We start from the raw sequence: 27,936 nt of genomic DNA, 5'->3' as shown, positions 1-27,936 counted from the left end.
TCAAATTTTTTAAATGCAAACATTCAGTCTGGTACAGATTCATATTTCAAGCTTGCTAAGGGGTAGGACTGATTATTAAGAGTTTACAACCCAGCAGAAGATTCTGATCTAGAGGTTAGAAATTCCTGCTTTCACTTCTTCTAGGGAAGACCTCTGGCCCACTGCCCTGGACTGACCATTCCATGGAATGCCACAGTGTAGAATTAAATCCAAGCTTATACACCTAATTCTCAAAGCCCTTCACAATCCAGCCCCATTTCTCCTTCTTCAGCCTCATTCCTATCTAGTCCCCAGGAAGACAAATTGGAAATCCTCAGTTTGCTGTTTCCCAGCAGTTTCATAGCCTGAGAGCAATCCTAGGAAATGTTTGAAGGAGATGCAAAGAGGGGCGTGTTCCTGCCTGTGTACCCTGGGACACAGAGGCAGACCCCTCTGCTGTTCATTCTCAACAGCTCGTGTCTTTTCTTGGACTGGAGTGGCTGCATTGCTGGAATAAGATGAGGTCATAACTTTCCCAGTGTAACCTTCCCTGTGGTTTCGGTAAATGCTCAATACACAGTGTCTCCAGACACAGCTCAGTGCCCCACGCACTGTTACGATGCACATTTCCAGAGAGTGGACGAAACAAATGCATCTCCATCCACCCATTATTCCAGGAGCGGTCAAGGTTAATCATGCTAGAAACCACCTCCAACCAACCAACTGCTCTTATCAATGTGATTAATCCAGCCAGCAGCTCTTTTTACTCCAATAAATAATAGATTCCAGTTTAATTCTCTATGAATCCAAACCAAAGGTGGAATAGGAAGAGGGAATTAGCAATGTTCTGGGAAGACAGAATCTGAAGGACAAAGGAGGTAGTTCTCTCCTAATAAGCTGAGACGCCTAAGCTTACCAAGGGCCATGTAAACCTGCTCTTATGGAAGATATGCACATATAGGCAAAGTGTCACCTGTGTCTTCATGAGGATCAAGGACCCCTGGAGGCCCGTCCATGGATACAGAGATCCTCTCAGTTCCTAAAATTTAAGTCAAGGTGCCATTTGGATGTTACTGCATTTGAGACAGACCTAGCCCCCAAAGCTGCTTCCTACTGTTTTGTTTGTTTTTGAGACGGAGTTTCGCTCTTGTTGCCCAGGCTGGAGTGCAATGGCGCAATCTCGGCTCATTGCAACCTCCGCCTCCTGGGTTCAAGTGGTTCTCCTGCCTCAGCCTCCCAAGTGGCTGGGATTACCGGCACCCACCACCATGCCCAGCTAATTTTTGTATTTTTAGTAGAGACGGGGTTTCACCATGTTGGCCAGGCTGGTCTCGAACTCCCGAACTCAGGTGATCTACCTGTCTCAGCCTCCCAAAGTGCTGGGATTATAGGTGTGAGCCACTGTCCCTGGCCCCTCCTACTGTTTTAACAGCAGCAGAAAGGAGTTTGCATAAAGAAGATGAGACTAAGGGTCAGGAAGGACCTCTGACTCTGTCCCCAACTCCGAACCTCAATGTGCTCATGTGCAACTGGAGACTGGGTTGTCCTCCATGCTGCATGGAGGCCCAAGTGCTTTTGAGAAAGCAGATGATGCTATAGAAGGGTCAGTGAAGCTGGTGATTATTATGGGATCACCTGTGCAGGAGAAAGCACAGACTTTAAAAAAAAAATTATTTCCATAGGTTTTTGGTGAACAGGTGGTATTACATGAATAAGTTCTTTTGTGGTGATTTGTGAGATTTTCATGCACCCGTCACCTGGGCAGTATATACTGAACCCAATTTGTAGTCTTTTATCCCTCACCCCCTTCCCACCCTTTCCCCCAGAGTCCCCAAAGTCCACTGTATCATTCTTATGCCTCTGCATCCTCATAGCTTAGCTACCACTTATGAGTGAGACATACAAGGTTTAGTTTTTCATTCCTGAGTTACTTTACTTAGAATAATAGTCTCCGATCCCATCCAGGTTGCTGTGAATTCCATTAATTCATTCCTTTTTATGGCTGAGTAGAATTCCACCATATACATATACCACAGTTTCTTTACCTACTTGTTGGTTGATGGGCATTTGGGCTGGTTCTACATTTTTGAAATTGTGAACTTTGCTGCTATAAACATGCACGCGCAAGTATTTTTTTCGTATGACTTCTTTTCCTCTGGGTAGATGCCTAGTAGTAGGATTGCTGGATCAAACGGTATTTCTACTTTTAGTTCTTTTTCTTTTCTTTTTTTTTTTTTTTTGAGATGGAGTCTTGCTCTGTCACCCAGGCTGGAGTGCAGTGGCGTGATCTCGGCTCACTGCAAGTTCCAACTCCCAGGTTCACGCCATTCTCCTGCCTCAGCCTCCCAAGTAGCTGGGACTACAGGCGCCTGCCACCATGCCCAGCAAATTTTTTTTTGTATTTTTTTTTTTTTTTTTTTTTTTTTTAACAGAGATGGGGTTTCACCGTGTTAGCCAGGATGGTCTCGATCTCCTGACCTTGTGATCCACCTGCCTCAGCCTCCCAAAGTGCTGGAATTACAGGTGTGAGCCACTGTGCCTAGCCTAGTTCTACTTTTAGTTCTTTAAGGAATCTCTGCACCGTTTTCCATAGTGGTTGTACTAGTTTACATTCCCACCAGCAGTGTAGAAGTGTTCCTGCATTCATGCCGACATCTATTATTTTTTGATTTTTTGATAATGGCCATTCTTGCTGGAGTAAGGTGGTACTGCATTGTGGTTTTGATTTGCATTTCCCTGATCATTAGTGATGTTGAGCATTTTTTCATTAGTTTGTTGGCCATTTGTGTATCTTCTTTTGAGAACTGCCTATTAACATCCTTAGGCCACTTTGTGATGAGTTTTTTTTTTTTCTGAAAGCACATACTTTTGAAAACTAGCTCAATTAAATGTTTCCTATATGCCAGGCATCATGCTAAACATCACCTTCTTTTTATTTTTTCTTAAACAGAAAAGGTCTTGCTCTGTTGCCCAGGCTAGAGAGTGCAGTAGTGCAATCATAGCTCACTGCAGCCTCAAACTCCTGGGATCAAGCAATCCTCCTGCTTCAGCCTCCTGAGTAGCTAGGATGACAGGCACATGCCCCCACACCTGGCTAACTTTTTAAAAAAAGTTTTGCAAGCCAGGTGTGGTGGCTCAGGCCTGTAATCCCAGCACTTTGGGAGGCTGAGGTGGTCGGATCACCTGAGGTCAAGTGTTCAAGACCGGCCTGGCCAACGTGGTGAAACCCCATCTCTACTAAAAATATAAAAATTAGCCGGGCATGGTGGCATGCACCTGTAATCTCAGCTACTCAGGAGGCTGAGGCAGGAGAATCACTTGGTAATCTTGGTGGTGCACACCTGTAATCTCGATATTTGGGAGGCGGAGGTTGCAGTGAGCCGAGATTGCACCACTGCACTCCAGCCTGGGTGACAGAGTGAGACTTCATCTCAAAAAAAAAAAAAAAAAAAAAAAATTGTAGAGAAGAAAGGGGCCTTGCTATGTTGCCCAGAGTGGTCTCAAACTCCTGGGTTCAAGGGATCCTCCCGCCTCAGCCTCCTGAGTTGTTGGGTTACAGGCATAGGCCACCATGCCCAGTACTTGTGCTAAACACCTTGTATGCACTATTTCTTTCTTTCTTTTTTTCTTTTCTTTTTTTTTTTTGTTGTTTTTTTTTGAGATGGAGTGAAACAATCTCAAACCATCAAACCATCTCAACCCAGGCTGGTGTGCAATGACGCAATCTTGGCTCACTTCAACCTCCACCTCCCGGGTTCAAGCAATTCTCCTGCCTCAGCCTCCCAAGTAGCTGGGATTACAGGTGTGAACCACCACGCCCGGCTAATTTTGTATTTTTTTAGTAGAGATGGGGTTTCACCACATTGTTCAGGCTGGTCTTGAACTCCTGACCTCAAGTGATCCACCCACCTTGGCCTCTCAAAGTGCTGGGATTACAGGCATGAGCCACCGCGCCTGGCTCTTTTTTTCTTTTCTTTTTTTTTTTTTTGAGACAGTCTCACTCTGTCACCTGGGTTGGAGGGCGGTGGTGTTATCTTGGCTCACTGCAACCTCTGCCTCCCAGATTCAAATGATTCTCATGCCTTAGCACCTCCCGAGTAGTTGGGATCACAGGTGAGTAGCTGGGATTACAGGTGAGTAGTTGGGATTACAAGTGAGTAGCTGGGATTACAGGTGAGTAGTTGGGATTACAAGTGAGTAGTTGGGATTACCGGCGTGAGCCACTGCAACCGGCCTGGATGCACTATTTTATTCAATCCTTTCAATGGGTTTGTGAATTGGTGCCAACAGGCTCTTTTCCAGAGGCGGCACCTGAGGCCGAGATCACCAACGTAACCTAATTGAGGGTCTGCAGGTGGGTGGAGGAGCAGGGATTTGAACCTGGAATGAGCACGGGCTCAACTACCCAGGTGCAAATCATGATGCCACCACTTGAACTGGCTGTGTGACCTCAGGTAAGGAACTTAGTGTCTCTGAGCCACTCTTTCCTCAGTGGGAAAATGACAGAAAGAATGATTTTGTTTCCCTCCCAGGTTGCTGGGATGAACCTGCTGAGATGAGCAATGGGCTCAGCACTGTGCTGGGCACACGGTTAGTGCTCAGCAGACACAGAGGACATGCAGGAGGATAAAGGTGAAGCTCTATGTCCACCCAACGCATAAGAGGGATGGCCATAAGCATGAAGGTGGAATGAAAGTAACCTAATGGGGCCGGGCGTGGTGGCTCACGCCTGTAAACCCAGCACTTTTGGAGGCCAAGGCATGCAGATTACCTGAGGTCAGAAGTTTGAGACCAGCCTGGCCAACATGGCAAAACCCCATCTCTACTAAAAATACAAAATTAGCTGGGCGTGGTGGTGTGTGTCTGCAGTCTCAGCTACTGGGGAGACTGAAGCAGACGAATTGCTTGAACCTGGGAGGCAGAGGTTGCAGTGCGCCAAGATCATGCCACTGCACTCCAGCCTGGGCAACGGAGCAGGATTCCGTCTCAAAAAGAAAAAAACAAAAAACGAAAGTGAGCTAATGAGCTGAATGTCTGCTGCATAAAGGGACTGGGCCAGGTGTACGTGGAGGAGATGCTGCTGTTGGAGGGGAGAAGGAAGGAACATTCAGGGATCTACTCAGGGGTGGTAGGCAGAAGAATTGCCGCCCTGGGAGGCTCAGGTTGGAAAATCGCTTGAGCCCGGGAGTTGGAGGTTGCAATGAGCTATGGTCATGACATTGCACTCCAGCCTGGATGACAGAGCAAGACTCTGTCTCTAAAAATTATAAAATAAAAGAAGAGGTTTTGGTGAGATCATGGCGGATGGGAGGCAGGACTAGATTGCAGCTCCACAGAGAGCAGCAGGCGGCAGCTCGAATTGTGAATTTTAGCACCAGCTTGACTGCAAGGACAAACCAGCAATCCCGAGAGGACCCACAGACTCTCTGAAGGAAGCAGACTGCTCCTGCAGGACCCAGGAGAGCCCCCCAAAACTGTGAATGCCCCAACTGCGGAAGTGGGAAAGGGAGACCCTCCTCTCCCGAACACTCACCCTCACGGGGGAAGCTGAAGGTCTGTTTGCGGGAGAAGTTTCCAACTTTATCCGGCGCTGAGTCAGTTTGGAAAGCCGAGCAAAATACAGGGGTAGAGGAAGCAGCAGCAAGGCCCTGGGAGCTCACTGGGTCCTGGAGCGGCCCATTCCTGTCTGGCACCACGGGGATCCAATGGGTAGGAGCAGGGGCTACAACTCCACAGGGAGAAGCAAATCTCTAGCTGAACTCTGTAACAATTTGAACAGGGTAAGAAGCCTCCTGGCCAGAACTCAGGGGAGGGTGCAAATCCAGCGTGCAGACTCCACAGCGGGGGCAAGAACTAAACCCTCTTCTTTGGCAGCTGGGAGGCGGATAGCGTGGGGCAGGTTTTAAAGGCCCTATCGCTCTCCACCTGGAAACGGTCTGGGGGCTGTTGCGGTGGGCACGCTGGGAGTGAGAGTGGCCCTCTGGTTTGCATGAGAGCTGGGTGAGGGCTGTGACTGCCAGCTTTCCCCCACTTCCCTGACAACCCGCATGACTCAGCAGAAGCAGCCATAATCCTCCTTGGTACACAACACCAGTGACCTGGGAATGTCACCTATTTAACCCACAGCAAGACTCGCCCAAGGACAGTGAGAGGTCAGACACGCCTAGCTTCACCTCACCCGATGGTCCTTCCCTCCTACCCACCCTGGTAGCGGAAGACAAAGGCCATATAAACTTGAGAGTTCTAGAGCTCCGCGGGTTCCTCTCTACACTACCACAGCTGATGCTCTCTGAAAAGCGCCACCTCCTGGCAGGAGGCCAACCAGCACAAAAATAGCGTATTAAACCACCAAAGCTAAGAACCCTCACAGAGTCCATTGTACCCTCCGCCACCTCCACGGCAACAGGCACTGGTGTCCACAGCTGAGAGATGCATAGACATTTCAAATCACAGGACTCTGTGCAGACAACCTCCGGTACCAGCCTGGAGCCAGGTAGACTCGCTGGGTGGCTAGACCCAGAAGACAGACAACAATCACTGCAGTTTGGCTCACAGGAAACCACATCCATAATGTAATGCCCAACCTTGTTTTTACTAACCCTGTTTTTAGGCTCCTTTCCACCTGAATTGACTCTCCCTTAGCTAAGAGAGCCAGAAAGACTCCATTTTGGCTCTTTCACTGGCAGCCCCTTCCTCAAGGACTTAACTTGTGCAAGCTGACTCCCAGCACATCCAAGAATGCAATTAACTGATAAGATACTGTGGCAAGCTATATCCGCAATTCCCAGGAATTCGTCTGATTGATAACGCCCAAAGCCCCGAGTCTATCACTTTGTAATAGTCTTAAAGCCCCTGCACCTGGAACTGTTTACTTTCCTATAACCATTTATCCTTTTACCTTTTTGCCTACTTTATTTCTGTAAAATTGTTTTAACTAGACCTCCCTCCCCTTTCTAAACCAAAGTATAAAAGAAAATCTAGCCCCTTCTTCAGGGCCCAGAGAATTTTTAGCGTTAGCCATCTCTCAGTCGCCGGCTAATAAAGGACTCTTAATTCGTCTCCAAGTGTGGCGTTTTCTCTAACTCGCTCAGGTACAACAATAGGAAAAGGGGGAGAATACTACAACAAGGGAACACCCTGTGGGACAAAAGAATCTGAACAACAGCCTTCAGCCCTAGACCTTCCGTCTGACAGAGCCTACCCAAATGAGAAGGAACCAGAAAACCGACCCTGGTAATATGACAAAACAAGGCTCTTCAACACTCCCCAAAAATCACACTAGTTCACCAGCAATGGATCTAAACCAAGAAGAAATCCCTGATTCACCTGAAAACGAATTCAGAAAGTTAGTTATTAAGCTAATCAGGGAGGGACCAGAGAAAGGCAAAGCCCAGTGCAACAAAATCCAAAATACGATACAAGAAGTGAAGGGAGAAATATTCAAGGAAATAGATAGCTTAAAGAAAAACAATTAAAAATTCAGGAAACTTTGGACACACTTTTAGAAATGCGAAATGCTCTGGAAAGTCTAGGCAATAGAATTGAATAAGCAGAAGAAAGAAATTCAGAGCTCGAAGACAAGGTCTTTGAATTAACCCAATCCAACAAAGACAAAGAAAAAGGAATAAGAAAATATGAAAAAAGCCTCCAAGAAGTCTGGGATTATGTTAAATGACCAAACCTAAGAATAATCAGTGCTCCTGAAGAAGAGAATTCTGAAAGCTTGGAAAACATATTTGGGGGAATAATCTAGGAAAACTTCCCCGGCCTTGCTAGAGACCTAGACATCCAAATACAAGAAGCACAAAGAACACCCGGGAAATTCATCGCAAAAAGGTCTTTGCCTAGGCACATTGTCGTCAGGTTATCCAAAGTTAAAACGAAGGAAAGAATCTTAAGAGCTGTGAGACAGAAGCACCAGCTAACCTATAAAGGAAAACCTATCAGATTAACAGCAGATTTCTCAGCAGAAACCCTACAAGCTAGAAAGGATTGGGGCCCTATCTTCAGCCTCCTTAAACAAAACAATGATTAGCAAGAATTTTGTATCCAGTGAAACTAATAATCATATATGAAGGAAAGATACAGTATTTTTCAGACAAACAAATGCTAAGAGAATTCACCATTACCAAGAATTCGCCATTACCAAGTCACCACTACAAGAACTGCTAAAAGGAGCTCTAAATCTTGAAACAAATCCTGGAAACACATCAAAACAGAACCTCTTTAAAGCATAAATCACACAGGACCATAAAACAAAAATACAAGTTAAAAAGCAAAAACAAAAAATGAAAAAACCAAAGTACACAGACAACAAACAGTGTGATGAATGCAATGGTACCTCACATTTCAATACTAACATTGAATGTAAGTGGCCTAAATGCTCCACTTAAAAGACACAGAACTGCAGAATAGATAAGAACTCACCAATCAACCATCTGCTGCCTTCAGGCGACTCACCTAACACAGAAGGACTCACATAAACGGGTGGAAAAAGGCATTTCATGCAAATGGACACCAAAAGCAAGTAGGGGTAGCTATTCTTATATCAGACAAAACAAACTTTAAAGCAACAGTGGTTAAAAGAGACAAAGAGGGACATTATATAATGGTAAAAGGCCTTGTCCAACAGGAAAATATCACAATTCTAAATATATATGCACCTAACACTGGAGCTCCCACATTTATAAAACAATTACTAACAGACCTAAGAAATGAGATAGACAGCAACACAGTAATAGTGGGGGACTTCAGTACTCCACTGTCAACACTAGACAGGTCATCAAGACAGAAAGTCAACAAAGAAACAATGGATTTAAACTATACCTTGGAACAAATGGATTTAACAGATATATACAGAACATTTCATCTGACAACTGCAGAATACACATTCTATTCAACAGCGCATGGAACTTTCTCCAAGATAGACTATATAATAGGCCACAAAACGAGCCTCAATAAATTTAAGAAAAGTGAAATTATATCAAGTACTCTCTCAGACCACGGCGGAATAAAACTGGAAATCAACTCCCAAAGGAACCTTCAAAACCATGCAAACACATGGAAATTAAATAACCTGCTCCTGAATGAGCATTGGAACAAAAACAAAATCAAGATGGAAATTAAAAAATTCTTCAAACTGAATGACAATAATGACACAGCCTATCAAAACCTCTGGGATATAGCAAAGGTGGTGCTAAGAGGAAAGTTCATAGCCCTAAATGCCTACATCAAAAAGACTGAAAGAGCACAAACTGACACTCTAAGATTACACCTTAAGGAACTAGAGAAACAAGAAGAAACCAAATCCAAACCCAGCAGAAGAAAGGAAATAACCAAGATCAGAGCAGAACTAAATGAAATTGAAACAAAAAAAATTCAAAAGATAAATGAAACAAGAAGCTGATTCTTTGAAAAGATAAATAAAATCGATAGACCATTGGCAAGATTAACCAAGAAAAGAAGAGAGAAAATCCAATGACCTCACTAAGAAACGAAACAGGAGATATTTCAAGTGACACCACTGAAATATAAAAGGTCAATCAAGGCTACTATGAACACCTTTATGCACACAAACTAGAAAACCTAGAAGAGATGGATAAATTCCTGGAAAAATACAACCCTTCTAGCTTAAATCAGGAAGAATTAGATACCCTAAACAGACCAATAACAAGCAACGAGATTGAAATGGTAATTTAAAAATTACCAACAAAAAAAAGTTCAGGACCAGACAGATTCACAGCAGAATTCTACCAGACATTCAAAGAATTGGTACCAAAACATTATTCCACAAGATAGAGAAAGAAGGAACCCTCCCTAATTCATTCTATGAAGCCAGCATCACCCTAATACCAAAACCAGGAAAGGACATAACCAAAAAAGAAAACTACAGATGGATATCCTTGATGAACATAGATGCTAAAATCCTTAACAAAATACTTGCTAACCGAATCCAACAAATTACCAAAAAGATAATCCACGATGATCAAGTGGGTTTCATACCAGGGATGCAAAGATGGTTTAACATGCGCAAGTCAATAAATGTGATACACCACATAAACAGAATTAAAAACAAAAATCACATGATCCTTTCAATAGATGCAGAAAAAGCATTTGACAAAATCCAGCATCCCTTTATTATTAAAACTCTCAGCAAAATAGCATACAAGGGACATACCTTAGTGTAATAAAAGCCATCTATGATAAACACACAGCCAACATAAAACAAACTTTCCAGATACAAGATTAATGTACACAAATCAGTAGCTCTTTTATACACCAACAGCGACCAACAGCAACCAAGTGGAGAATAAAATCAAGAACTCAACCCCTTTCACAATAGCTGCAAAAAAAAAACAAACTTAGGAATATACCTAACCAAGGAGTCGAAAAACCTCTACAAGGACAACTACAAAACATTGCTGAAAGAAATCATAGATGACACGAACAAATGGAAACACATCCCATGCTCATGAATGGGTAGAATCAATACTGTGAAAATGACCATACTGCCAAAAGCAATCTACAAATTCAATGCAATCCTCATCAAAATACCACCATCATTCTTCACAGAATTAGAAAAAAACAATTCTAAAATTCATATGGAACCAAAAAAGAGCCCACATAACTGAAGCAAGACTAAGCAAAAAGAAAAATCTGGAGGCATCACGCTACCTGATTTCAACCTATACTATAAGGCCATAGTCACCAAAACAGCGTGGTACTGGTACAAAAATAGGGACATATCTTTTCCTTTCAGCCAGAATCGCCATCTTCCAGTAATTCGCCAAAATGACAAACACAAAGGGAAAGAGGAGAGGCACCCGATATACGTTCTCTAGGCCTTTTAGAAAACATAGAGTTGTTCCTTTGGCCACATATATGCGAATCTATAAGAAAGGTGATATTGTAGACATCAAGGGAATGGGTACTGTTCAAAAAGGAATGCCCACAAGTGTTACCACGGCAAGACTGGAAGAGTCTACAGTGTTACCCAGCATGCTATTGGCATTGTTGTAAACAAACAAGTTAAGGGCAAGATTCTTGCCAAGAGAATTAATGTGCATATTCAGCACATTAAGCGCTCTAAGAGCCGAGACAGCTTCCTGAAACGCATGAAGGAAAATGATCAGAAAAAGAAAGAAGCCAAAGAGAAAGATACCTGGGTTCAACTAAAGCGCCAGCCTGCTCCACCCAGAGAAGCACACTTTGTGAGAACCAATGGGAAGGAGCCTGAGCTGCTGGAACCTATTCTCTATGAATTCATAGCGTAATAGGTGTTAAAAAAAATAAAAGACCTCTGGGTTATTAAAAAAAAAAAAGGGACATAGACCAATGGAACAGAATAGAGAACCCAGAAATAAACCAAAATACAGCTAACTGAACATAACAAAAACATAAAGTGGGGAAAGGACACCCTTTTCAACAAATGGTGCTGGGATAATTGGCTAGCCACATGTAGGAGAATGAAACTGGATTCTCATCTCTCACCTTATACAAAAATCAACTCAAGATGGATTAAGGATTTAAACCTAGGACCTGAAACTATAAAAATTTTAGAAGATAACACTGGAAAAACCCTTCTAGACATTGGCTTAGGCAAGGATTTCATGACCAAGAACCCAAAAGGAAATGCAATAAAAACAAAGATAAATAGATGGGACCTAATTAAACTAAAGAGCTTTTGCACGGCAAAAGGAACAGTCAGCAGAGTAAACAGACAACCCACAGAGTGGGAGAAAATCTTCACAATCTGTACATCTGACAAAGGACTAATATCCAGAATCTACAACGAACTCAAACAAATCAGTAAGAAAAAAACAAACAATCCCATCGAAAAGTGGGCTAAGGACATGAATAGACAATTTTCAAAAGAAGATATACAAATGGCCAACAAACATGAAAAAATGCTTAACATTGCTAATGATCAGGGAAATGCAAATCAAAACCACAACGTGATACCACCTCACTCCTGCAAGAATGGCCATAATCAAAAAATCAAAAAACAATAGATGCTAGCGTGAATGCAGTGGACAGGGAACACTTCTACACTGCTGGTGGGAATGTAAACTAGTACAACCGCTATGGAAAACCATGTGGAGATTCTTTAAAGAACTAAAAGTAGAACTACCATTTGATCCAGCAATCCCACTACTGGGTATCTACCCAGAGGAAAAGAAGTCATTATTCAAAAAAGATACTTGCACACGCAAGTTTATAGCAGTGCAATTCACAATTGCAAAATTGTGGAACCAACCCAAATGCCCACCAATAAAGGGGTGTATAAAGAAATTGTGGTATATATATATGGTGGAATTGTGGTATATATATATATCACCGCCATAAAAAGGAATGAATTAACAGCATTTGCAGTGACTTGGATGAGATTGGAAACTATTATTCTAAGTGATGTAACTCAGGAGTGGAAAACCAAACATTGTATGTTCTCGCTGATATGTGGGAGCTAAGTTATGAGGACGCAAAGGCATAAGAATGATACAATGAACTTTGGAGACTTGGGAGGAAGACTGCATCTGGCTTGTGGCTATTTGTTGCAGCAGCCACAGGAGACTAGGTCGGAAAGTGACCCACCTTCAGAGAGACCTGTTCTCGGAGCGTAGAGTTGGCATAGGCGAAGGTGCTGGCCATCCCGATGCATACAGCGATGCCTGTGGGACAGAGAAGGGCCTGATGTCACCCACTTAGACTCATCAGGCCTAGCCCAGGTGCTGAGCAACATGGGGGAAAAGACACATCCCTGGTTCCCTCAGAGTTGACAGAAGAGAGAGAAAAATTAAAAAAATCCCACTTCTGGGGGATTTGGGCTGCCATCTAAATCTCTGGGAATTCCAAGCCATTCTAACTTAGGGACAGGATTTAGGTCCCTGTGGGGATACTTTATAGCACCGGATCAGGGGATGGGCTGTGCAGTCTGGTAAGGGCTGGGTTCAATTCCCAGCTCTACCACTTCCTCTCTGTTTGAGCTTGGGCAAGTCACTGCACCTCTCTAAGTCCCAGTTTCCTCATCTGTAAAATGGACAGAACAATAACATTACTTACATCTCATAGAGGGATAAAGCTTCTAGATCATAATCCCTAGCAGTTAGGAAATGATGCCTCTTATTATTTCCACTTTTAAAAAGAATCTGATTGATAGAATCAGATAGAATTTGTGATAAAAGCATACATTGAAAAAACTCACCACTGGATGCAGTGGCTCACACTTGTAATCCCAGCACTTTGGGAGGCCGAGGTGGGCAGATCACTTGAGGCCAGGAGTTTGAGACCAGCCTGGCCAATATGGTGAAATCACATCTCTAGTAAAAATACAAAAATTAGCCAGACATGGCGGCATGTTTCTGTAGTCACAGCTACCCAGGAGGCTGAGGCACAAGAATTGCTTGAACCCAGGATGGGGAGGCTGTGGTGAGTTGAGATCACACCACTGCACTCCAGCCTGGGCAACAGAACAAGACTCTGTCTCAACAAAAAAAAAAGAAAGAAAGAAAAAGAAAAAACTTACAACGCCATAAGGAATTCAAGTTTAATGTTCAATGAGAAAAAAAAAATCCCAGCTAACAAACATGACCCAGGCAGATGGCAGAATGGAATTGAATTTTCTTCCACCAGTCATTTCATTGCCACTGTTTGCCAAGCTACAATCTTGGAATTCTCCCCGAATAATGATTTTCGAGTCCTACTTTTTGTTATTTGTAGACAGGATTCCTCTTTCACCTAATGCACTTACTACTTATTTATTTATTTATTGAGACACTATCTCACTCTGTCACCCAGGCTGGAGTGCAGTGGTGCGATCTCAGCTCACTGCAACCTCCACCTCCTGGGTTTAAGTGATTCTTGTGCCTCAGCCTCCCGAGTAGCTGGGACTACAGGTGTGTGCCACCACACTTGGCTAATTTTTGAATTATTAGTAGAGATGGGGTTTCACCATGTTGGCCAGGCTGGTCTCCAATTCCTGACCTCAAGTGATCCGCCCACTTTGGCCTCCCAAAGTGCCAGGATTACAGGCATGAGCCACTGTGCCTGGTGTCACTTACTCTTTTAATAGGTATGTGTACTCCAGACATTTTTCCAGATCTACTTTGTAGAAGCTGTATTTCTTCACTATAAGCACATAAAACAAGAATGAGTAGCCCCGTAATCCTTTTTGGTACTCTAGATTGAAAAACAAAACAAAAAAAACCTGCCAAGTGAAAAATAAAATGACCATACCCACAAAACAAAACTTAGCTGTGATGCCAGAATTCAGGGTAATAGCGAAGACGCCAGCTTTCACTTCTAGGAATAGAAAGGGTGGGGCTGATAGGGCAGCACCCCAGCAAGGAAGGTGGAGGAATCTGAGCGAGCTGGCACTCATCAGTAAGAAATAAAGAATGGTCTCATCTCCTCTCAAGGCTTTCTCTCTCTCTTTCTCTCTCTCTCTCTTTTTTTTAGTAGAGATAGGGTCTCACTATGTTTCCCAGGCTGGTCTCGAACTCCCAGCCTCAAGCAATCCTCCTGCCTTGGCCTCGCAAAGTGTTGGGATTATAGGCATAAACCACCACACCTGACCGATATTTTCTCATGGAAAGTAGTAGGCCACAAGATAATTCTTACCATCACTCCTACTGCAGTACTAAAACAACAGCCTATAAGCCCGCCAGGGCACAGCAACACCATGATCTAATAAGTAAGCCGGGCATGGTGGCTCATGCCTGTAATCCCAGCACTTTGGGAGGCCAAGGCAGGTGGATCACTTGAGGTTAGGGCTGGGAATCGCTTGAACTCGGGGGGTAGAGGTTTGCAGTGAGCTGAGATCGCGCCACTGCACTCCAGCCTGGTGACAGAGTGAGACTCCACCTCAAAAACGAAAACAAAAACAAACAAACAAAAAAAAACAGTAAGTACGATTAATAATAACAATAACAGTATACTAGGCCAGGCACAGTAGCTCACGCCTGTAATCCCAGCACTTTGGGAGGCTGAGGCAGATGGAACACCTGAGGTCAGGAGTTTGAGACCTGGCCAACATGGTGAAACCCCGTCCCTACTAAAAAATACAAAAATTAGCTGGGCGTGGTGGCGGTTGCCTGTAATCCCAGCCACTTGGGAGGCTGAGGCAGGAGAATTGCTTGAACCCAGGAGGTGGAGGTTGCAGTGAGCAGAGGTCGTGCCATTGCTCTCCAGCCTGGGCAACAAGAACAAAACTCCATGTCAAAACAAACAAACAAAAAACAGTATACTAGAGGCCAATTATTGACTGTTGAGTATGTGTCAGGGGGCTGAGCAATTTATGAATCATTATCTTATTTACTAATAATAACAATAGGTAGTATTTATTCATCGCTTGCTGTGTGCCAGGCTCTATGTTAAATATTTCAATGTGTGTTGATAACAAATATAGTAGGCCGGGGCAGTGGCTTATACCTGTAATCCCAGCATTTGGGAGGGTTAGGTGGGAGGATTGCTTGAGCCCAGGGATTTGAGACCAGCCTGGGTAATATAGTGAGACTTCGACTCTATGAAAAAGTTTAAAATTTAGCCGGGTGTGGTGGCACACGCCTGTAGTCCCAGTTACTCAGGAGGCTGAGGTGGGAGGATCGCCAACCTGGGAGGAAAAAGTTGCAGTAAGCGAAGGTTGCAGTGAGCTGAGACCTGCACCACTGCACTCCAGCCTGGGTGAAAGAGCAAGACCCTCTCTCAAAAAAAAAAAAAAAAAGAAAAAGAAAAAAAATATATATTATATACACACACACACACACACACACACACACACAGTAAAAATAATAATGTGCTTTACACATATTAACTCAAATTTAACATCACTGTGATCCCATGAAGAATATAAAATCATACCCCCACTTTATAGTTGAGGAAACTGAGGCACAGAGAGGTTAAATAATGCACCTAGCATCACACAACTAGGAGGGGACAGAGCTAGGGTGCAGACTCCAGCAGTCTGAGTTATTACACAGCACTCCTTTACACCAGCCAACCAGCGAGGAAGTTTCTATCATAACCCCCAATAGACAGATGAGGAAACTGAGGCTCAGCGAAGCCAAGTGACTTGCCTGAAGTCACACAGCTAGTCGGCCAGGATTTGAACCCAGGTCTGACTCAGAATCCCACCCTGAAGCCCATGTTGGTCTCTGCTGCCTCTCCCTGGGCTTCAGAGGAGGAGCCCCCGTCCCACCGGCTGCAGGCAGCCTGCGTGTGAAGCCCATAGCTGGGACACCCATGCCAGCAGAACTCACCGAGCTTATGCTGGAAGCACAGTTTGGCCAGGAGGATCAGGATGAAGGGGAGTCCTTTCTGGAGCCAGCAGATCACAGCCTTCAGCTCAGACAGGGCGGGGGCGGGCGTCCCAGGCTGCTCGTCGCCTCCCTCCTCCGAGTGCCCCCGGTGGTCCCCACCCACGTGCTGCAGCAGGGAGCCCCCGCGGTGGCCGCCATGGTGGAAGTGGTGGTGGGGCTGGCGGTGGTGATAGGCGCCCCCCTCGCCCCGGCCCCCTCCTTCCTCCCTGGACGTGGGCATCTGGATGAACACGTCTCCGCCGCCAGCCGAGGAGCCCAGCACCAGGCTGGAGGGGAATGAGCTGGTGGGGAGGCTGCCTGATAAGCCCGGGAAGAGCGCTGGTGGGGAGGCCGCCTCTGCCTTCAGACTCTCAAAGACGCCACCTTCATCCACACTCGCCTCGGAGCTGAGCGCCTGGCTGCGGTTTCTGGGTGCCAAGGGGAGAGAAAGCCCAGGAAGTCAGGCAGAGGGAAAAGACCTTACTCCAGAGGAGTATGGGGACCAATAATATCAATGATGTTATGGGTTGAGCTGTGTCCCCCTCAAATTCACATGAAGTCCTTCCTCCCAGGACCTCAGAATGTGACCCTGTTTAAAGATAGGGTCTGTATGAGGCAATGAAGTTAAAATGGTCATTGGAGTGGGTCCCAAACCAGTGTGACTGCGGTCCCTATAAGAAGAGGTTAGGGCTGATGCAGTGGCTCATGCCTGTAATCCCTGCACTTTGGGAGTCAGAGGTGAGAAGATCACTTGAGCCCAGTTGTTCAAAACCAGCCTGGGCAACATAGAAGACCCCATCTTTACAAGAAATAGGGCTAAATTAGCCAGGCAGGGTGGCACACGCCTGTAGTCCCAGCTACTTAGGAGGCTGAGGTGGGAGGACCACTTGAGCCCAGCAGGTTGAGGCTGCAGTGAGCCAAGATCTCACCACTGCACTCCAGCCTAGGCGACAGAGAGACTGTCTCAAAAGGGGAAAAAAAAAAAAAAAAAAAAAGAGGAAGAGATTAGGACACAGACAGGTACAGAGAGTAGACCATGTAAAGACCCAGGGAGAAAACGGCTGTCCACAAGCCAAGGAGAGAGGCCTCAGAAGGAGCCAACCCTGCTGATACCCTGATCTCAGCCTGGCAGCCTCCAGAATTTGTTAAAAGAAATTTCTGTTGTTTAAGCCCCCCGGGGTGTGGTATTTTGTTACGGCAGTCCTAGGAACTAATATAAATAATATTAATAACAATAGGTCATAACCTTTATTGAAACCTACTACGTGTCAGATAGTCTTCTGAGTGTTTTGCATTGATTAACTTACTAAATACTCCCATCAACCCTGGAATTAGGTCCTACTGATATTCCCGCTTTACAGATAAAGAAATGGAGGTTCAGAGAGAGAAAGTAACTTGTCCAGAGTCACAGAGCTGGTAAGGGATGGAGCAGGGGAGATTCGAACCCAGGCTGACTCTCTCTAGAGCCCACTTTAGTAACCGGCACACTTCCTTGAAAAGGGAGCACAGAATTCTATGATTCTAGAATTACCTCGGGATTCCAAAGACCCCTGGCTCTGCAGTCTTCAAGTTCAATGGCCCCCAATTCCCCAGAGGGGCCAGCCTTGGTCACAGCTGACATTGGGTGGGCAGCAGAGAGTAATGCGAAGAAGATTTAGCTAGGAGGCCCACATTCAAACTCCAGCTCCACCTGTTCTAGGGGCCTTGTACCTCTGCACCCAGCTTTCTCACCTGAAAAATGGGCCTTTATTCCTGAATAGAATTCCTGGGGATGGGAGTGTTAAATTTAAAATATGTTTTGCAATAATAGGTTCTCAATACGTGGGAACTGTTATCTCTAGTACCTATGGAAGACCTGCAGGGCCAAATTGCTTTCTCTAGTTCCAAGCAAGGGCCTCTTGGGTTGGAATCAGGCAAAGGATTCTGTGGCTCTTGCAGAGCAACTGCTGGCGGAGCAGAGAGCCCGGAGTTAGGCCTGCAGGAATGGAGAGCCCAGAATTGGGTGCAGTTTCCTACGAACACCAAGTTCTGGATACCATCTTTCTATTCTTGGGTTCATCCTCTTTTCTTTCTTTTTTTTTTGTTTTGAGACAGAGCCTCGCTCTGTCACCCAGGCTGGAGTGCAGTGGCGCCATCTCAGCTCACTGCAACCTCCGCCTCCCAGGTTAAAGCGATTCTCCTGCCTCAGCCTCCCGAGTAGCTGGGACTACAGGCACCTGCCATCATGCGTGGCTAATTTTTGTATTGTTAGAAAGATGGGGTTTCACCACGTTGGCCGGGCTGGTATTGAACTCCTGACCTCAGGTGATCTGCCCACCTCGGCCTCCCAAAGTGCTGGGATTACAGGCATGAGCCACCGTGCCCAGCCGAGGGTTCATCCTCTTTTCAAGTGGAATCACTGCATGGCAAACTCAGTCCACACCACAGATGCAAGCGGAGCCGATGTGCTTGACGTGCATGTGTTAGGGAGCAGGAGGACAAAGAGCCACTCCCTCCTTCTCTCACCCTGCAGGCACCTCCACAGACCACTAAGAGACTCCAGATGTACCATGAGCTTACTGAAAATGGGCTGGGCTTCATTCATCCTCTGGACCCCACAACCCAGGGCACACAGTAGGTGCTTAATAAATGTATGCCAGATGTCATTCAGTCCAAAATGGCAGCAGGAGGGAGGCTTTGGTGGAAATTTCCCACTGTTTTCACACTTGATCTCATATCATCTATTATATGAGACCGTTATCCACAGAGTGAGACGGAGGTCTCACTCTGTTGCCCAGCCTGGAGTAGTGTGATCATAGCTCCCTAGAGCCTCAAACTCCTGGGCTCAAGTGATCCTCCCACCTCAGCCTCCTGAGTAGCTGGGATTATAGGCGTGTGCCACTGCAATTGGCTCCAGGAAATATTTTTTAAAATGTATAAAAGACCAACCATGGTGGCTCACGCCTATAATCCCAGCACTTTGGGAGGCCAAGGTGGGCAGATCCCTTGAGCCCAGGAGTTCAAGACTAGCATGGGCAACATAGCAAGAACCTGTCTCTACAAAAAATTAAAAAATTAGTCAGTCATGGTGGCACGCACCTGTAGTCCCAGCTAGTGGGGAGGCTGAGGGGAGGCTTGAGCCCAGGAGGTGGAGGTTGCAGTGAGTTAAGGTCATGCCACTGCACTCCAGCCTGGGTGACAGAGCGAGATGCTTTCTCAATAAATAAGTAAATAAATAAATAAATAATAATAAAACACGTACAGTCCAGTATCCATATTTAAGGATTCAACCAACCTTGGGTCGTGGACGAAAACCCACAGATACAAAGGGCCTACCGTCCTAACCATTTTATACAAGGGACTTGAGCAGCTGCATATTCTCGTATCCATGGGGTCTTGGAAACAATTCCCCCATGAATATGGAGGGCCGACTGTATTTGATTATTTCACGATCCCACTAAAAGCCCTCCCAGGGCTTCCCATTCTGTGTTCCTTCCCATGGTCTCAGAGGAACCCTCTAGATAGGTACAAATATCATTCCCAAATATCATGTTCCTTACTGACAAAGAAACTGAGGCTCAGAGAGATGAAGTTCTCAGGCGCCCTGGATTATTTGGCCCCAAACTCCAATCTTATCATGTGCCCCTTTCTCATCGTTCAAGGGCTTTCTACTACAGGCTGTCACCTTCACCGGGATGTCTCCCCTACCCATACCCCATCCCAACTAGGTAACACATGCTCATCTGTCAGATTTCAGCTAAAATCTCCCTTCCTGGATTGAAGCTTCACTCTTTCCCAGACAATGACAGTCCCCTGCTCCTTGTTCTCACTGCACCCTCATGTCACCTGTATAGGATTGATCACAGTTGTCATTTTATTCCTCATCTTTCCCTTGAGACCTGTGGCTCTCAACCCTGGCCATATATTATAATCACTTGGGGGAACTTTTGAAAAAGACAGGTGCCCCGACCCCACTGGAGACCAATTGAATCAAAATCTTTGTGGGTGGCCTCCAGCATCTGAAGTTACTCAGAGTCCCCTCAGTGATTCTTGTTTTTTTTTGAGCAGGGTCTCCCTCTGTCACCCAGGCTAGAGTGCGGTGGCGTGATCTTGGCTCACTGCAACCTCTGACTCCCGGGCTCAAGTGATTCTCCTGCCTCAGCCTCCCGAGTAATTGGGATTACAGCTGTGCGCCACTACGCTTGGCTAATTTTTGTATTTTCTGTAGAGATGGGTTTTCACCATGTTGGCCAGGCTGGTCTCGAACTCCTGAGCTCAAGTGATCCACCCGCCTTGGCCTCCCAAAGTGCTGGGATTACAAGCATGCCACCATTCCCCACCGCCCCCCACTACAGTGATTCTAATGTGTGGTCAGTGCTGCAAACCATAGCTTTGGACAGAGCTCCACTCCACAAGGTCAAAGACCATAACCTTGCTCCTCACTGTGTCTTTACCACCCTGCACAATGCACCTGGCACTCGGAACATGCTCAATAAAAAGTGTTTGAAAGAATGCATGAACAGGCATACTAAACGCTCTGAGAAGGCCTGCAAGTGAAAAAATGGACTTTGCTTAAGCCCAGTAATCCCCAAACTTATTTGACCACAGAATTCTTTCTATCCATGAAAAACCATTTAACATCTTGCAGAACACCTGTGACACACAGCAGGGGGACACGGTGGTTTCCCTGGCTGCACGAACTGGGCCTGCAGGTATGTTACTGAAAACCTGGTGAGGCCAGGTGCGGTGGCTCATGCCTGTAATCCCAGCATTCTGGGAGGCCAAGGTGGGCAGATCACTTGAGGTCAGGAGTTCGAAGCAGGCTGGGTGTGGTGGCGCACACCTGTAATCCCAGCACTTCAGGAGGCTGAGGTGGGTGAATCACTTGAGGCCAGGGGTTTGAGACTAGTCTGGCCAATATGGCAAAAACCCCTCTCTACTAAAAATACAAAAATTAGCCGGGCATGGTAGTGCACGCCTGTAATCCTAGCTACTCAGGAGGCTACGGCAGGAGAATCGCTTGAACCTGCGAGGCAGAGGTTGCAGTGAGCTGAGATTGTGCCACTGCACTCCAGCCTGGGCAACACAGTGAGACTCTATCTCAAAAAAAAAAAAAAAAAAAAATCTGGTGCAATGGAGGAAACTCATGACTGGATTCCCTCCCTCACCAAGCCCCATCCCTGCTGGCTCCAAAAGCCCAGGAAATATGCGCTCCTTCTCCATTGGGCTCTGGATAGTAATAATGATAATATTAATAATGACAACAACAGCAAACACCATGGCTATGATCCTCAAGGGGCCTTGAGCTTTTTCTGCACTTCAAAGGGCTCAGCTCAGAAAGCAAGAGTCCTGGCAGGTACCCATGTTGGCCCATGAGGAGGCCACTCTCTCTCCGTGGCCACCCAAGGGGCCCTAGAAAGACATCCCGTCCCCCTTGAGCTTTCCAGCACTCTGAGTTCACTGGGCTCAGGGGCCTCCAGTACAACCAGGGAAGACTCAACCCACCAAGGGGCTTTTTATAGCTGGCCGCCCTTCCCCGGGCCGCTCCGCTGCATCCAGCTGAGATTTCAGCCTGACTGGGAAAGAATATTCCCTAGAGGGACAGAGGCTGTGCTTCCAACTTAACCACTTCAGTGCCAGGAGGAGAAGTGGTTCTGCTCAGACAGTAGGCAGCCAAAATGTGCTATCTCAAAGCACAGGTGCTGGGGGACACATGGATGGGGGCCCAAATCTCAGCCCTGCTAATTCCTGGCTGTGTGACTTTAGGTAATTTCCTTCCCCTCTCTGAACCTCAGCTTCTGCATTTGTAAAATGGGTGCTCTCACTGGGCTAATGTGGCGGTTGGCACAGCATAAGCACTCAATACACAGTTTGAGTTTCCTGCTGTGGTCTCTGCCCCCAAGAGATCTCATGGTTCACTTGAGAGCAGATGACAATGTTGTCTTTAGAGGCGGAAAAGGTTCCAACAGGCAGGCTTATTACAAGCTGGATGCTGTTTCTGCATCTTCACACTCACTCCTTCATCCATAAACAACTCTTTTTTTTTTTTTTTTGAGATGGAGTCTCACTCTGTCACCCAGGCTAGAGTGCAGTGGCATGATCTCTGCTCGTTGCAGCCTCCACCTCCAAGGTTCAAGTGGTTCTCCTTCCTCAGCCTCCTGGGTAGCTGGGACTACAGGCATCTGCCACCACACCGGCTAATTTTTGTATTTTTAGTAGAGACGGGGTTTCACCATGTTGGCCAGGCTGGTCTCAAACTCCTAATCTCAGGTGATCAGCCTGCCTTAGCCTCCCAAAGTGCTGGGATTATAGGCATAAGCCACCATGCCCGGCCCATAAGCAACTCTTGAGTTCTGTTACCTGCCATTTTTGGATGGAGAAGCTGAGACCTAGGGGTGAAGTCATGTACCAAAGTCACCACAGGTGGGAAGTGGCTGAGCTGGGGTTTGGCTGAGCTCCGTGTTCTTCCCTGCAGAACAGGCAGGCACCATACAAAACTCAGTCCCAGTGCTGGGACTGGGGGATACCATTTGTGATTCTGTAGCCAACCCCGGAGTCACAGGGGGAATGGGATGTGAGGAAGGGAAGGCTTGGCTGCCCGCCCCTTGGATGTATGTGCTAGCACGGGGCTTCTGGGGCTGGAGGCTGTCCCAACCTGAGAACAGGCCCCCAGGTGTGTTCCCTCTTGGGTTTCAATAGATATAAATTCTAGGCTGGGTACAGTGGCTCATGCCTGTAATCCCAGCCCTTTGGGAAGCTGAGGTGGGCAGACTGCCCAAGGTCAGGAGTTCGAGATCAGCTTAGCCAACATAGTGAAACCCCATCTCTACTAAAATACAAAAAAATTAGCCAAACGTGGTGGCGCGGGCCTATGGTCCCAACTACTCGGGAGGCTGAGGCATGAGAGTAGCTTGAACCCAGGAGGCAGAAGTTGTAGTGAGCTGAGATTGTGCTACTGCACTCCAGCCTCAGTGACAGAGCAAGACTCCATCTCAAAAAAAAAAAAAAAAAAAAAGTGAAAAAAAAAAATCTAGCTCATGAGTGTTTTTTAACTGTTTTATTTATTTATTTATTTTTTAAGATTCTACCTGGTATCTATTAATCACAGGGGCAAACTAATGGCCAAAGTTATTTACATGTCCTTGTGATCCAGAGCCCACAACCCCAACCACTGCTTCATTTAACCTTTTTTTTGTTTTTGTTTTTTTGAGACCGGGTCTCACTCTGTTGCCCAGGTTGGAATGCAGTGGTGCAATCATAGCTCACTGCAACCTCCACCTCCTGGGCTCAAGCAATCCTCCCACCTCTGCCTCCTGAATAACTAGGACCACAGATGTATGCCACCATGCTAGGTAAGTTTTTATTTTTTTGTAGAGATAGGGTCTCCCTATTTTGCCCAGGCTGATCTCAAACTTCTGGACTCAAGCAATCCTCTCACCTTGGCTTCCCAAAGTGCTGAGACTATATGTATGCACCACCATACCTGGCTAGTTTTAAAGTTTTTTTGTAGAGACAGGCTCTCCCCATGTCACCTAGGCTGGTCTCCAACTCCTGGACTCAGGTTATCCTCCCACCTTGGTCTCCCAAAGTGTTGGGATTACAGGAGTGAGTCATTGCATGGCCCTTCTTTCATCTAAGTTTTACACACGCAGCCAATATTTCTCCTGTCCTAAATCATCCAGGGCCAGACACCAAACTAAAGAGCACCTTGAGGTTGGGCGTGGTGGCTCACGCTTATAATCCCAGCAAGCAGGAGCTTGGGCTGCCAAGGCGGGCAGATCGCTTGAGCCCGGGAGTTTGAGACCAGCCTGGGAAACGTAACAAAACCCCGTCTCGACAAAGACAAAAATTAGCCAGGCATGGTGGTGCATGCCTTTAGTCCCAGATACTCGGAAGGCTGAGAGGTAGGAGGATCGCTTGGACCTAAGAGGTCGAGGCTGCAGTGAGCCGAGATCATGCCACTGCATTCTAGCCTAGGCAACAGAGGGAGATCCTATCTCAAAAAAAAAAAAAGAAAAAAAAAAGACCACCTTGATACCCCAGAGCCCACCAACATGAGCCTAGGATTTAGAGGCTATAGTGAGCCATGATCACCACTGCACTCCAGCCTGGGTAACAGAGCAAGACCCTCTCTCAAAAAAGAAACCTAACCTGTAATGTGATAGTACTGGAAGGTGGGCCTTTGGGAATGATTAGGTGATGAGATGGGCTCTTCATGAATGGGATTAGTGCCCTTAAAAAGGAGACCCAGACAGATCCCTTTCCCTTCACCACATTAGGACATAGCAACAGAATGGCCATCAGTGAACCAGAAAGTGGGCCTTTCGCAGACACTGAATATGCTGGAGCTTTCATCTTGGACTTCCTAGCCTCCAGCACTGTGAGAGATAAACATTTGTTGTTTAAACCACCCATTCTTTGATATTTTTGTGATAGCAGCCTGTACGGACTAAGACATCTCTACAAATCAAAATTCCACAGGTACATTCATTGATACAATGAGTCAGGTGGCTCACCTATCACACAAGACTTTGAAATTTAGCATAAAAGAAAGAGCAGGCTATTATGCATTAAATATTTAGTATGAGGCCATCACTGGGATTCCAACAACTAACGCTGAGCGGGAGGCATTGTTCAATCCAGTTTCAGGTTGCCCCTCACCACCCGAAGCCCAGAGCCCTCAGATGGAACAGAAGCAGGGATGCCTACCTTTCAGGTGGAATGTTATCCGTGTTGCTGCTGTGGCGTCTCTGCATCTTCCTTAACACCTAAAACCCAACACATGGGTGAGCCAGAGTCTCCCAACACTCCCTCTGCCTGTCAGATTGCCAAGGTAATTGTAAACTGCAAACCTGCACTAGTCGTATCTTAGACCCCTAGTGCTCTCTGGCATTTTCCAAAGTGTGTTTCAATCTTTCATGCCATTCCATCCTCAATGTGACATTCTATCCCATGAGAAAAGCTATCACCCCATTTCACAGAGGAGGACGATGAGACTCAGAGGTGGAGGAAGTCCTCAAGTGAGAGGATAACGCAGTAAACTGTGCAGCCAAGAGGTGCTGGATGAAGTGAAGTGGGCAGCGGACTGACAGGAGACATGGATTCTGGGTTGATGCTGCCGCTAACTTGCTGTGACCCTAGACAAATCGGCAACCTGTCTGTGGCTTCAGATTCCCCATGTGTTACATGGGTGGGGTGGAGTGGTCAAACCAAAACTTCCTTCCAGCTCTCACATTTAATCAAGTAGTAATAGAGATGCAAATTCTCTTGGAGACGTGTCACCTGATTCACTGTGAAGAGCCACATGGACTTCAGAACTCCATGTTGACGACGCTGGAAGTAGGCATTCGGGACTCCTCAGGGGGATGTGATCACTGGATCCCAGAGAGGACAGGCCTCCCCCTCCTCTTTGTCTCCAGAGGGATGCACAGTCAGGGGAGCTCGCCAGAGACTCCAAACCTGGATGGAACAGAACACTTGGATGAGCAGTCCCTGCGATACCTTGAATCTGCTAAGAAGCCTTAGGACATTCCTGGTAGCTATAAGCAGATGATTCCATCTGCTCAGTATCTCTGGGTAGCCTCTCAGTGATCCCCCCTCGAAACTCCTTTTTTTTTTTTTTTTTTAAGACGGAGTGGTGCGATCTTGGCTCACTGCAACCTCTGCCTCCCAGGTTCAAGCGATTCTCCTGCCTCAGCCTCCTGAGTGGCTGAAATTACAGGCTTACAGGCATGCGACACCACGCCCAGCTAGTTTTTGTATTTTTAGTAGAGATGGGGTTTCACCATATTGGCCAGGCTGGTCTCAAACTTCTGACCTCAAGTGATCCGCCTGCCTTGGCCTCCAAAAGTGCTGGGATTACAGGCATAAGCCACCGTGCCCGGCCCTCTTTGAAATTCTTAATGTATTGTATTTCATCCTATTGTCAAACTAAGAGTCCTGATTGGGGAAGCCAGAAAATATGTTTTAAACCCTCCAACGGCTGCCCAGTGCAATCAGAATCAAACCCGAACTCTGTCCATAGCCTACGGGTTCTTCCTGATGTAGCATCATCTGTTTCCAACTGCATTTCCTCCCATTCTCCCTTTTCCTGTCCACCCACAGTGGCCCTTCTGTTCCTCTAATGTGTCAGCGTGACCCTGCCTCAGGGCCTTTGCATTTGCTTTGCCCTCCCCTTGGAATACTTTCTCCTCTAAATGTTGCAGGGCTTGGTCCTGCAGGGCAAATGTCACCTCTTCCCAGAGGCCTTCTCTTCTCATTCTCCTGACTCCCCATAATATTGCCCTGTTTTATATTATTCATAGCACTTATTTGTTCATGTTTCCATATTTATTTATGATTTGTCCCCCCATTAGAATATAAATGCCATTCCTGAAAGTAGGGATCCTGTCTACTTGGTTCACCCCTCTGCCTCAGCATCCAGGACACTGTCTGGCACAGAGTAGCGCTCAACAAATATTTACTCGATGAATAAAACATCTATGGGTCTCCCAGTTCCCCTTTTCTAGATCCCTTGCTCCCTGTCCCAACTTTCACCCTAGCAAGGCAATAAGGGCCATCTACTTCCCATGAATAGGTTTAGCCTCTGTGAATACCTTCTTGTCTCTGGAGGCAGAGCCAATATTGTGGATATAGGGTGTCTATATCAGTCAAGATGGTGTCTGACCATCAGTTCAGGGCACTATTATTGGCTGTTGGATGACTTCCTAATCCTGACCAGGCTTCTTGAGTGGGCAGCAATGGTGTCACTAGGGCCACTGATTAGAAACGACCCGCCAGTGAAGCCTCCTTTCTCTTTTGAAAAATTAGGTAACAAACTGGTTAGCAGCAGCGTCTTCATATATAAAGAAAAGGTCATTATATAAATATTTTTCAAGAATTTACAATCTCCACTTAATCCCCCCTCTCGCCCCTCCCTCCATTATCCCACACTGCAAATCCTTGGGGGAAAATAAAATTCATATTCCAAAGTTCTCATCCACACATTTAACACCGCCTCCTAAATCGAATGCTCAAAACTCTACTTTCGGATGCTTGTATTGGAAGAGGCTTCGGATTCTTTGTTGGAAGTAGGCCATACATAATTCTGGAATAAATTTTTGCACGCGGGATGCATCTGAATGAATGAAACGCCTTTCAACCCTCTGCTCCGTACATCCCACTATGTCCCTTTGAATGACCGCACCGAGACTTTTCGATGCTTGCGATGGTTCAAGTTGCGTCCCCGGGGCCCGTTACAGGACTGCATCGAAATGCACTCAGCGGAGCATCGCCTGCATCACTTGGACTGGAAGCCGGCAGGTGCACTTCGGGCACAACGTCGCGAGCGCTTTTCATCTCTGCAACCAACACACAGCGCAAAACGCTCTGGGACTGCAAGGGCAGGAGACTACACAGACCATGTTGGGAGAAAAGAAAAAAAAAATCGCGTTCTCTTTTTACCTGCCCAGACAATTCAGCAATCACAGCCGCATCATTCAGGTCCAGCCAAGCCAATCACCCGCGCAGCCTGGGCAGCATGTGACTTCCGATGCTTCCGGCCTCCTATTGGGTGGTTTCTCCGCGTCGCCGGGTCCGGCGGTAGAACCCAGGCACAGCTACGCCCGCCGCACTCACGCCATTGCCCGCCCCCTTTCCCGGCATTTAACCAATAGGAGGCCGCCGCTCCGTAGAGCCCAATGGTGAG

The 27,936-nt window shown here is 46.3% G+C and overlaps 1 protein-coding gene across 5 annotated transcripts in view; it reads right to left on the bottom strand.

Annotated features, from left to right (window-relative positions):
- Positions 1–27,772, bottom strand: part of RNFT2 (ring finger protein, transmembrane 2) — a 122,107-nt gene extending 94,335 nt beyond the window's left edge. For 2 of the 5 annotated variants that reach the window (XM_030821463.1, XM_030821466.1), the window contains exons 1-5: positions 27,693–27,772; positions 25,533–25,709; positions 24,960–25,018; positions 16,233–16,699; positions 12,571–12,647 (exon numbers count right to left, since the gene is read on the bottom strand). In XM_030821463.1, coding sequence (XP_030677323.1) covers positions 12,571–12,647; positions 16,233–16,699; positions 24,960–25,018; positions 25,533–25,556 — 627 coding nt within the window. In that variant the 5' untranslated portion in view covers positions 25,557–25,709; positions 27,693–27,772. The other 3 variants (XM_030821464.1, XM_030821467.1, XM_030821465.1) reach the window with 3 other exon arrangements.
- Positions 27,773–27,936: the final 164 nt, after the last annotated feature.

Source organism: Nomascus leucogenys, chromosome 10 (assembly GCF_006542625.1).
Source record: "Nomascus leucogenys isolate Asia chromosome 10, Asia_NLE_v1, whole genome shotgun sequence".
In the NCBI taxonomy this organism is placed as follows: Eukaryota; Metazoa; Chordata; class Mammalia; order Primates; family Hylobatidae; genus Nomascus; species Nomascus leucogenys.
Note: the sequence above shows the minus strand (reverse complement) of the source record. Positions and strands in the feature narration are given on the sequence as shown.